We start from the raw sequence: 13,094 nt of genomic DNA, 5'->3' as shown, positions 1-13,094 counted from the left end.
TTTCTACTGAGAAATGCTGCAGATTATATTTCCATTCCTCTTTGTCACTTATTCAACAAATCACTATCAACAGGTACTCTTCCCTTTGACTGGGTTTCAGGAAATATTGTTCCGATACACAAGCGTAATGACAAGCATAATCCTAGTAACTACAGACCAATCAGTCTCACTTCTATTGTAATCAAAGTTTTTGAGCATATTTTGCACCGACACTTAGTTTCTGCTTTGGAGTGTCACCAACTGCTTAGTCCTTCTCAATCTGGCTTCAGAAATAAAAGATCTACTGTAACTCTTCTGACTGAGGCTGTTGATGATTGGTCTCAATGTTTAGAACAACGAAGCACTGTACATTGTCTACTGCTTGACTTTGCGAAGGCTTTTGATTCTGTACCACATGAACGCCTTTTGCTTAAATTAAGCTCTCTAGGAATTCATGGTAAAGTACTGTCATGGCTTAGATTTTTTCTAACTAAAAGAAAACAAAGAGTGGTAATCAATGGTACTGTTTCAGATTGGGCCATTGTTACTTCTGGGGTTCCACAGGGAACTGTCTTGGGTCCACTTTTGTTTTGATTTACGTAAATGATTTGGCTTCTGTTGTAAAACACTCCACTGTTAAAATGTTTGCTGGTGATGTTTTACTTTATGCTCCAGCTGACACTCTCAAGGAATGTTCTTCCCTACAAAATGACCTCACTGCCATTTCTTTTTGGGCTAGTCGCTGGCAATTAAAGTTAAATCCCACCAAATGTGAAGCTTTTATGATTACTAACAAACGCAAACCAATTCCATTTACATACTCCATTAACCATCAACCTATTTCATGGAGTAATCCTGTGAAGCATCTTGGTGTGCAGGTAGATTCCAAGTTAAACTGGTCTAAGCATTGCAAGTATGTTGTCAGTAAGGGCACCAAGTCTTTGAACTATTTACGTAGATCAATGTTTGGTTGCAGCCGTGCAGCTAAGTGTGCTGCATACAAAGCTATCATCCAGCCAACACTAGAGTATGCTGCAGTCGTATGGAATCCCCATAATTTGGGAGATATCCAACTACTAGAGTCCCTACAAAAGCGGGCAGCTCGATGGATCTGTGGGAGTCGCTGGAGTCCATCTACCAGCTCTTGGACCATTTCTTCGAATGATTGTTGCTCCCAACTTCACCTTCCTTCTCTCCAGTCAAGACGAAGTTTCCTTTCGGTCAGTTTCCTCAATGACATGTATCACCAGCAAACATCTATTACATTTAATAGTCACTGTTCATTTAATTCCATAGCATCTACCAGAAGTCACCATCTTTCACTAGTCCCTCCACAGTCCACCATTAATTCTAGGAGATATTCTTTTTTTGTCAACACAACTTTCTTCTGGAACACTGTGCCATTACATATCCTTGAAGACAGTAATCGAAAGTCTTTCCGGCATCACCTTTATAATTACTTATGTGTCAAGTAACTTCTTAATCACTGTTTTGTGTTTTGTTGTGTACTGTTTAGTTTGTAGTGTACTGTAGGTATATGTATGTTTGTTTTTTGTAGGCGGACACCTTGTACAGGCTTTGCCTTTCGTGCATGCCTTCCTTTTTGGTAAATTGATAATAATAATAATAATAATAACCTCCGTACAGTAGCGCGTAGTCTAAGTGCCTTAAATAATCTTGTGGCGTCCATTCTGCTTTATAGAAAGTGTTGATACAGAAAATTAACGCCTCGATATGGTTTCGTTGGATGAAGAAGAAAACTTGATTGAAGATAAAAGTAAAAAGAAAAGAGATAGCTGGAATACGATAAACAGGTAAAGAGTTATTAGCGATTATTCACGAAAAATAACGCCGATGTGTTGTCACGCCTACAGGGTAAACCGCGTATGGGAAGAAGCTGAAAATCGTTGGGTGAATAGGTTAACTATTGAACCTCAACCTTTAGTGGTTTGAAAGAAATCGAGCTAAAAACCAGGAAGATACAACGAATAAAAAAAAGTGTGTAACAATTATGCAATTGAGATTAGCTAATGAAAAGTGACTACTTGCCACGCTTACCAGATAAACCGCTTGGGGTAGTGCTCTGAAAATCGCTGTACAGATGGAGTAATCATCTTAGAAAGGCTCTTCAATGGTGTAGAAGAATCAGATTTAAAGCCACGGAGTTATAACACGAAATCCAACTTGGTGTAGCAAGTACGAGATCGAGATACTCTAATAGAGCAGTCATCCTAATAGAGCAGTCACCCTGAAAAGAATTCAGGAGATCAGCTAGAAACAAGTAGCCTGTAGAGAGATCAGCTAGGAGAAGTTACCTTGTAGGGAGTTCAACTACGGAAAGAGATAGTTCAGCTAGAAGAAGTCACCTTGTAGAGAGTTCAGCTACAAACAAATCGCCCTGTAGAGAGATCAGCTAGAAGAAGTTGCCTTGTAAAGAGTTCAGCTACAAAGAAACCATCATGTAGAGAGTTCAGCTGCAAACAAATCACCTGGAGAGAGTTCAGCTACAAACAAATCACCCTGTAGAGAGATCAGCTACAAACAATTCACCCTGTGCAGAGATCAGCTAGAAGAAGTTACCCTGTAGAGAGATCAGTTACAAAGAAACCACCATGTAAAGAGTTCAGCTACAAACTAGTGATCCTGTAGGGACATCAGCTAGAAGAAGTTACCTTGTAGAGAGTTTAGCTACAAATAAATCATCATGTGGAGAGTTCAACTACAAACAGGTGACCCTGTAGAGACATCAGCTAGGAGAAGTTACCTTGTAGAGAGTTCAGCTACAAAGAAACCATCATGTAGAGAGTTCAGCTGTAAACAAATCACCTGTAGAGAGTTCAGCTACAAACAAATCATATATATACTAGTATATTAAAAATTATAAATTTAAAAATAAAGTAGGAATCCAAGCAATAAAAAGTAGCGAAACAAGAGAACGATGGTAGCCATTACAGCATAGCTCGGTGGGAAATCCATACTTTGGCATGATATAGCCATTATTTTGTGGTCAATGCCAAAGTAGGAATTTCCCACCGAGCTATGCTGTAATGGCTACCATCGTTCTTCTCTTGTTTCGCTACTTTTTATTGCTTGGATTCCTACTTTATTTTTAAATTTATAATTTTTAATATACTAGCTTGTTTAGTTTTTTTGTTAAAGCATACAGCTAGCTATAAACATGTGACTGTTCTATTAGGGTGACTGCTGTGTTTGAGTATCTCGAGGCAGCCTGCAAGATGTGCGCTTGCCCATAAAGGGGCGTGGTTTCAATCGATTATAGAGTATGTTGAGTTAGCCTTCCAAATTGAAGGTGTGTGGTCACTAAAATACAGCTAGCGCAAAAGGGGTGTGTCATTGTGGTTTCAATCGGTAGATCGATAATGCGTAGAATGAAGAATGGGCATGGTCTTGTGACCCATCGTGAAGCTATCCAGCTAGTACCAGTACCTCATACAGTACCCTCCGTCATAGATTATATCAGTAAGGAATATAATCTATTCCTCTGTACAGTAGCGTAGTCTAAGCGCCTTAAATAATCTTATGGCGTCTATTATGCTGCTTAAAGAAAGTGTTGATACGGAAAATTAACGCCTCGATATGGTTTCGTTGGATGAAGAAGAAGACAAGCAGCCTGATTGAAGATAAAAGAAAAGACAAGGCGCAGAGGGCACACACTCGTCGGAACCCCAAAAGGCACATCCCACTGGTGAGTTTGCTAGTGTTTCGTAAAATGGTTGCCGTGCACTGCTTCGTTTGGCCTCTAGGCTTGCGACTGTGATCAGTCAGGCAGTCAGTCTAAAATTCAAAGTTTTGGCGATTTTTAAAATTCTGTATCCGGCCACCTGTAAGCGTTTTGTTGTATTTAATGCTGTTTTATGTATTATATGGACTAGTACTATTCCGTAAAAGTGATTTTCGTCTTGTAAGATCAGGGGCGTAGCCAGGACTTTTTTAAAGGGGGTTCGGATTTAAAGTGGAATGTCTTTCGGGGAAGGCCTGGGTGCTTCCCCTAGTCCATGTTTGGATGAAAATGATGCATACACAAAATGTGCCCTTAGGCAGTAACATTAAAAGGTGCTGTTTATGCATCTAACTAGCTAAAACCTACACACTGCTGTTTATGCAGCTTATAGAAACTATAAACCTAGCTGTTGTAAAACTAACTAATCTTCACTTCCAGACAGCATACTGACAGCCAACTTCAATTTCCTAACACACGGAAGCCCTCCACACTCGAGTCCCTTAGTTGGCAATACTTCTTTCCAGATACATTATTCTCGGCCGGTCCTCCTGTTGATGGTCAGCAACTTCAGACTTGGCTTGTACTCCAATATGTTCGAGACATCACGTGCCCACAACATGTAACAAATAAACAAACCATTCGTCAAGTAAATATACATCAACAATTCACAGTTTGTGCTAACCTGACACATGTATAACATGACCACTCAAATTTATCAGCTGCTGCCTTGTAATATGTCTCAACCGACCATTGAACAGTCCTTTGCCATTTCACTCGCGCCATTTCAACCATGCATCACGTGTGCAATTGATCATCTGATGCAATAGGTATGCTTTTCAATGGTTCAGCATTAATGTGATGTGACCCTCAGGAGTAGTACAGAGGAGCGCCAGTGGGCAAGTAGCTACCGGAGAGCTCCAGGGCTGTAAGATTTGGTGTGATTTTTAATTTTAAAAAATCTGCCTCTGAAAGGGGAGTTCGTCTGAACCATCTGAACCCCCCTGCCTACGCCCCTGTGTAAGATATCTCTAGGATGATTTTAAAGGCGCGATTTTGGGCGGCGCGCAAAAATTTCACATGGATTCCTACTTAAACGGTACGACCGTACCGTTTGATATATATATAATTTGTACAATTTTACTAAATCAGAAATATTTAAAGTATTTAACATCTGCTTCATCTTTTCTTCTTCCTGTGGTAAAAAAAAAAAAAAAAGATAGGTTTAAAAAGCCCCAAAGCCGGCCATAGGCTGGCTTTGGGGTATACAAATACAAAAAGAAGTGTAATCTAATCCAAAACAGCCAAGCTGTAAAAAAGAGTGCGGCCCTCAAAATGGATATGGTGAAAAAAGATGTGAAATCCAAGGTGGCGGCCAAGAAATGGCTGTGATGGTAGGTTAATGGTAAAAATTTTAACAACAACAATTCAGGTGAGTTTTGTGCCAAGAACAAGTGGCACCAAAATTCACCTGAATTGTCGTTAATAAAATTTGTACCATTAATCTACCATTACAGCCATTTCTTGGCCGCCACCTTGGATTTCACATCTTTTTTCACCATAGCCTTTTTAAGGGCCACACTCTTTTTTTACAGCTTAGCTGTTTTGGATTAGATTGCATATTACAAAATGTATAAAGATACTTCATTAGGTAATAATCTTACAGTAACGAGTAGTTATGCGCTACTTTAGTAACTCATTACATATGTGAAGTAACTATCTTTTAGATATTACTAGCATTGTAAATGTAGGTAGCGCGTTATATTACTTCGTTGCTGCATTATGTAATAATACTATGTAACGCGTTACAAAAGTAGCACGTTATGCCCAAGGCTGACTGCATAGGGTTACCATTAAGTAAACCATAATACCACAGTAGGATTCACTGTTTACTAATAAGTAACATTACTGTATACGTGATGTGGTGTGACATTAATTTTTATACTGCCTCAATGCACTTATTATGTCAGCATTTGCTTATTGCTTTTACCCACTTAAAATATATCAAAATTTCCATGCAAATTGCACTTCTCATGACATTTATATTTTGATACAGTACTTGCTTACTTGCTTACAAGCACTACATGCATGTCAAGTACTGTAACAGTATATTAGATTACATGACATATTAACTGAATACAAAGCCTATTAATTTGCCATTGATGAGATATTCTGTGTGATAAACATACTGCAGGTTTCTGTGACCCTAATCCTTGTATGAATAATGGAACTTGTACAGATGGAGTTAATTCTTTCATATGCAACTGTGTCGATGGTTTTACTGGACAGAATTGTACAACCAATATAGATGATTGTGATCCTAATCCTTGTATGAATAATGGAACTTGTACAGTTGGAGTTAACTCTTTCATGTGCAACTGTGTTGATGGTTTTACTGGAGAGAATTGTACAACTAACATAGATGATTGTGATCCAAATCCTTGTATGAATAATGGAACTTGTACAGATGGAGTTAACTCTTTCACATGTAATTGTGTGGACGGTTTTACTGGAGAGAACTGTACAACTAACATAGATGATTGTGATCCAAATCCTTGTATGAATAATGGAACTTGTACAGATGGAGTTAATTCTCTCACATGCAACTGTGTTGATGGTTTTACTGGACAGAATTGTACAACTAACATAGATGATTGTGATCCTAATCCTTGTATAAATAATGGAACTTGTACAGATGGAGTTAATTCTTTCACATGTAATTGTGTGGACGGTTTTACTGGAGAGAACTGTACAACTAACATAGATGGTTGTGATCCAAATCCTTGTATGAATAATGGAACTTGTACAGATGGAGTTAACTCTTTCACATGTAATTGTGTGGACGGTTTTACTGGAGAGAACTGTACAACTAACACAGATGATTGTGATCCAAATCCTTGTATGAATAATGGAACTTGTACAGATGGAGTTAATTCTTTCACATGCAACTGTGTTGATGGTTTTACTGGACAGAATTGTACAACTAACATAGATGATTGTGATCCTAATCCTTGTATGAATAACGGAACTTGTACAGATGGAGTTAATTCTTTCACATGTAATTGTGTGGACAGTTTTACTGGAGAGAACTGTACAACTAACATAGATGATTGTGATCCAAATCCTTGTATGAATAATGGAACTTGTGCAGATGGAGTTAATTCTTTCACATGCAACTGTGTTGATGGTTTTACTGGACAGAATTGTACAACTAACATAGATGATTGTGATCCTAATCCTTGTATGAATAACGGAACTTGTACAGATGGAGTTAATTCTTTCACATGTAATTGTGTGGACGGTTTTACTGGAGAGAACTGTACAACTAACATAGATGATTGTGATCCAAATCCTTGTATGAATAATGGAACTTGTACAGATGGAGTTAACTCTTTCACATGTAATTGTGTTGATGGTTTAACTGGAGAGAATTGTACAACTAGCATAGATGATTGTGATCCAAATCCTTGTATGAATAATGGAACTTGTACTGATGGAGTTAATTCTTTCACGTGCAATTGTGTTGATGGTTTTACTGGAGAGAATTGTTCAACTAACGTAGATGATTGTGATCCAAATCCTTGTGTGAATAATGGAACTTGTACAGATGGAGTTAATTCTTTCATGTGCAATTGTGTCAATGGTTTTACTGGAGAGAACTGTACAACTAACATAGATGATTGTGATCCAAATCCTTGTATGAATAATGGAACTTGTACAGATGGAGTTAATTCTTTCATGTGCAATTGTGTCGATGGTTTTACTGGAGAGAATTGTACAACTAACATAGATGATTGTGATCCAAATCCTTGTATGAATAATGGAACTTGCACAGATGGAGTTAATTCTTTCACGTGCAATTGTGTCGATGGTTTTACTGGAAAGAATTGTACAACTAACATAGATGATTGTGATCCTAGTCCTTGTATGAATAATGGAACTTGTACAGATGGGGTTAACTCTTTCACATGCAATTGTGTGGATGGTTTTACTGGAGAGAACTGTACAACTAACATAGATGATTGTGATCCTAATCCTTGTATGAATAATGGAACTTGTACAGATGGAGTTAACTCTTTCACATGCAATTGTGTGGATGGTTTTACTGGAGAGAATTGCTCAACTAATGTGGATGATTGTGTTCCTAATCCTTGTGTGAATAATGGAACTTGTACAGATGGAGTTAACTCTTTCACATGTAACTGTGTAGATGGTTTTACTGGAGAGAACTGTTCAACTAACGTAAATGATTGTGTTCCTAATCCTTGCATGAATAATGGAACTTGTACTGATGGAGTTAATTCTTTCACGTGCAATTGTGTCAATGGTTTTACTGGAGAGAATTGTTCAACTAACGTAGATGATTGTGTTCCTAATCCTTGTGTGAATAATGGAACTTGTACAGATGGAGTTAACTCTTTCACCTGTAATTGTGTTGATGGTTTAACTGGAGAGAACTGTTCAACTAACATAAATGATTGTGTTCCTAATCCTTGTCTGAATAATGGAACTTGTACTGATGGAGTTAATTCTTTCATGTGCAATTGTGTCGATGGTTTTACTGGAGAGAATTGTACAACTAACATAGATGATTGTGATCCTAATCCTTGTATGAATAATGGAACTTGTACAGATGGAGTTAATTCTTTCATGTGCAATTGTGTCGATGGTTTTACTGAAAAGAATTGTACAACTAACACAGATGATTGTGATCCAAATCCTTGTATGAATAATGGAACTTGTACAGATGGAGTTAGCTCTTTCACATGTAATTGTGTTGATGGTTTTAGTGGAGAGAATTGTACAACTAACATAGATGATTGTGATCCTAATCCTTGTATGAATAATGGAACTTGTACAGATGGGGTTAACTCTTTCACATGCAATTGTGTGGACGGTTTTACTGGAGAGAATTGTTCAACTAACGTAGATGATTGTGTTCCAAATCCTTGTCTGAATAATGGAACTTGTACAGATGGAATTAACTCTTTCACCTGTAATTGTGTTGATGGTTTAACTGGAGAGAACTGTTCAACTAACATAGATGATTGTGATCCTAATCCTTGTATGAATAATGGAACTTGTACAGATGGAGTTAATTCTTTCATGTGCAATTGTGTCGATGGTTTTACTGAAAAGAATTGTACAACTAACACAGATGATTGTGATCCAAATCCTTGTATGAATAATGGAACTTGTACAGATGGGGTTAACTCTTTCACGTGCAATTGTGTCAATGGTTTTACTGGAGAGAATTGTTCAACTAACGTAGATGATTGTGTTCCTAATCCTTGTGTGAATAATGGAACTTGTACAGATGGAATTAACTCTTTCACCTGTAATTGTGTTGATGGTTTAACTGGAGAGAACTGTTCAACTAACATAAATGATTGTGTTCCTAATCCTTGTCTGAATAATGGAACTTGTACTGATGGAGTTAACTCTTTCACCTGTAATTGTGTTGATGGTTTAACTGGAGAGAACTGTTCAACTAACATAAATGATTGTGTTCCTAATCCTTGTCTGAATAATGGAACTTGTACTGATGGAATTAACTCTTTCACCTGTAATTGTGTTGATGGTTTAACTGGAGAGAATTGTTCAACTAACGTAGATGATTGTGTTCCTAATCCTTGTATGAATAATGGAACTTGTACAGATGGAGTTAATTCTTTCACGTGCAATTGTGTTGATGGTTTTACTGGAGAGAATTGTTCAACTAACGTAGATGATTGTGTTCCTAATCCTTGTATGAATAATGGAACTTGTACAGATGGAGTTAATTCTTTCACATGTAATTGTGTTGATGGTTTTAGTGGAGAGAATTGTACAACTAACATAGATGATTGTGTTCCTAATCCTTGTATGAATAATGGAACTTGTACTGATGGAGTTAATTCTTTCATGTGCAATTGTGTCGATGGTTTTACTGGAGAGAATTGTACAACTAACATAGATGATTGTGATCCTAATCCTTGTATGAATAATGGAACTTGTACAGATGGAGTTAATTCTTTCCTGTGCAATTGTGTCGATGGTTTTACTGAAAAGAATTGTACAACTAACACAGATGATTGTGATCCAAATCCTTGTATGAATAATGGAACTTGTACAGATGGAGTTAGCTCTTTCACATGTAATTGTGTTGATGGTTTTAGTGGAGAGAATTGTACAACTAACATAGATGATTGTGATCCTAATCCTTGTATGAATAATGGAACTTGTACAGATGGGGTTAACTCTTTCTCATGCAATTGTGTGGACGGTTTTACTGGAGAGAATTGTTCAACTAACGTAGATGATTGTGTTCCAAATCCTTGTCTGAATAATGGAACTTGTACAGATGGAATTAACTCTTTCACCTGTAATTGTGTTGATGGTTTAACTGGAGAGAACTGTTCAACTAACATAGATGATTGTGATCCTAATCCTTGTATGAATAATGGAACTTGTACAGATGAAGTTAATTCTTTCACATGTAATTGTGTGGACGGTTTTACTGGAGAGAACTGTACAACTAACATAGATGATTGTGATCCAAATCCTTGTATGAGTAATGGAACTTGTACAGATGGAGTTAATTCTTTCATGTGCAAATGTGTCAATGGTTTTACTGGAGAGAACTGTACAACTAACATAGATGATTGTGATCCAAATCCTTGTATGAATAATGGAACTTGTACAGATGGAGTTAATTCTTTCATGTGCAATTGTGTCGATGGTTTTACTGGAGAGAATTGTACAACTAACATAGATGATTGTGATCCAAATCCTTGTATGAATAATGGAACTTGCACAGATGGAGTTAATTCTTTCACATGCAATTGTGTCGATGGTTTTACTGGAAAGAATTGTACAACTAACATAGATGATTGTGACCCTAGTCCTTGTATGAATAATGGAACTTGTACAGATGGGGTTAACTCTTTCACATGCAATTGTGTGGATGGTTTTACTGGAGAGAACTGTACAACTAACATAGATGATTGTGATCCTAATCCTTGTATGAATAATGGAACTTGTACAGATGGAGTTAACTCTTTCACATGCAATTGTGTGGATGGTTTTACTGGAGAGAATTGCTCAACTAATGTGGATGATTGTGTTCCTAATCCTTGTGTGAATAATGGAACTTGTACAGATGGAGTTAACTCTTTCACATGTAACTGTGTAGATGGTTTTACTGGAGAGAACTGTTCAACTAACGTAAATGATTGTGTTCCTAATCCTTGCATGAATAATGGAACTTGTACTGATGGAGTTAATTCTTTCACGTGCAATTGTGTCAATGGTTTTACTGGAGAGAATTGTTCAACTAACGTAGATGATTGTGTTCCTAATCCTTGTGTGAATAATGGAACTTGTACAGATGGAGTTAACTCTTTCACCTGTAATTGTGTTGATGGTTTAACTGGAGAGAACTGTTCAACTAACATAAATGATTGTGTTCCTAATCCTTGTCTGAATAATGGAACTTGTACTGATGGAGTTAACTCTTTCACCTGTAATTGTGTTGATGGTTTAACTGGAGAGAACTGTTCAACTAACATAAATGATTGTGTTCCAAATCCTTGTATGAATAATGGAACTTGTACTGATGGAGTTAACTCTTTCACCTGTAATTGTGTTGATGGTTTAACTGGAGAGAACTGTTCAACTAACATAGATGATTGTGATCCTAATCTTTGTATGAATAATGGAACTTGTACAGATGGGGTTAACTCTTTCATTTGTAATTGTACGATTGGCTTTAGTGGAAATCATTGTGAAACTAGTAAGTAAACAGTGTGATGAGCATGTATCTTGTATAGTGCATGTACTATATATTATTGCAGAGATAGTTAGCTGTTCAAGCCAAGGTCGTGTAGTTGACATAATACATTATGCATCTAACAAGATGCAACAGAAAATATATATGTACAAACCAGCTTAATGCAGCAACCTAATATGTTTCACCATACTGTAGTTTAAATGTAGTGGTCTTTCTGTTGGTCGCTGATGATTTGGGTACCCAGAACTGATTGTGTTTGCCTAAAGCAGACAATCGATTGTGACACTTAATAATAAACAGGTTTCCATGATAACCCAGGCTTGTCCGTTCTTATTGATAATTGTAGCAATTGTTACCTGCTGCCATCCATCACCGAATCCAATACCACAATGACTCCATCTATATACCCACTAGTATATTAAAAATTATAAATTTAAAAATGAAGCAGGGATCCAAGCGATAAAATGTAGTGAAACAAGATATGAACGATGATAGTTATTACAGCATAGCTCAGTGGGACATTCCTACTTTGGCATGGCATAGCAATCTAATCCAAAACAGCCAAGGTGTAAAAAGAGTTCGGCCCTCTAAAAGGCTATGGTGAAAAAAGATGTGAAATCCAAGGTGGCGGCCAAGAAATGGCTCTGATGGTAGGTTAACGGTAAAAAATTTAATGACGACAATTCAGGTGAATTTTGTGCCAAGAGGACCGCACTCTTTTTTTACAGCTTGGCTGTTTTGGATTACATACCTCTTTACAGGGAGACATCTACCAGTGTACACTGAAATGTATTCCAGGAAAGTGGTTGCACTTCTAAAAGAGCAAGCCACTTTCATCAAAGCAAGCATAGCCTTGATGTGGATGAGGTAGTGGTACCATCCTCTGTTTGTTTTATACAAGCTCAGACTGAAATCAATTGTGGGAATAAATCAATGCTCACATGATGATTACTTCTAATTGAAGTGCTGTCACAAGAAGCACTGAAATAAAGGCATTTCAGTATACTTACCATTCTACAAATTTGGAAATGTTACTTAAGGTGAGAACTAGTAATACAGTGCATTCACAAACGTATCTGCACGTTTTTGAATGTGGACATGCCATCATTATGGACGATACAAGTTAACCACTCTATAACAAAGCTTACCCCTTTAGGCCTTTAGTATACGTTGTGATTAGTCTTTACACAATGCGAAAGCATTAAACACCTGTAAATTCCCCAAAATTTGCCTTACTCGACTTTTCTGTGATATCCGTAGAACTCATCCGTTTGTTATAACAATTGTAGATACAACGATACTTGCTGCCTAACCAGAATCAAATCTTTCAGGCATGCATATAAAATGAATCCAGTTGTTACACTCGTATTGGCATCAAGGCTATCAGAAGTATTACATATGTGACCCAGTCTGGGAAAACAGGTCTTATCGCCTATTTAGTAAAAGTATTGAGAAATGCCTCTTTTATGTATTTAGGGTGTTGTAGCTTGCCAATGGTTGAAGCAAATTTTCACACGTTTTACACCAATTCCTTACCTTCCAGAGCATCCACTGTGCAAGTAGCCAACAACTAAGTTTCCCGCCATTTTAGATAGTTTTTAAACT

General features: G+C 37.2%; 1 protein-coding gene across 1 annotated transcript in view; it reads left to right on the top strand.

Moving 5' to 3' along the window:
- Positions 1-3,359: 3,359 nt before the first annotated feature.
- The window catches only part of LOC136256605 (uncharacterized), a 118,064-nt gene continuing 108,329 nt past the window's right edge, over positions 3,360-13,094 (top strand). Inside the window, exons 1-3 of the mRNA XM_066049588.1 lie at positions 3,360-3,459; positions 5,913-6,161; positions 6,243-11,492. Of these exons, the coding sequence (XP_065905660.1) occupies positions 3,360-3,459; positions 5,913-6,161; positions 6,243-11,492 (5,599 nt within the window). The remainder of the gene's footprint in view (positions 3,460-5,912; positions 6,162-6,242; positions 11,493-13,094) is intronic.

Source organism: Dysidea avara, chromosome 5 (assembly GCF_963678975.1).
Source record: "Dysidea avara chromosome 5, odDysAvar1.4, whole genome shotgun sequence".
Classification (NCBI taxonomy): Eukaryota; Metazoa; Porifera; class Demospongiae; order Dictyoceratida; family Dysideidae; genus Dysidea; species Dysidea avara.
The sequence above is the reverse complement of the archived record's forward strand: the minus strand, read 5'-3'. Positions and strand labels throughout refer to the sequence as shown.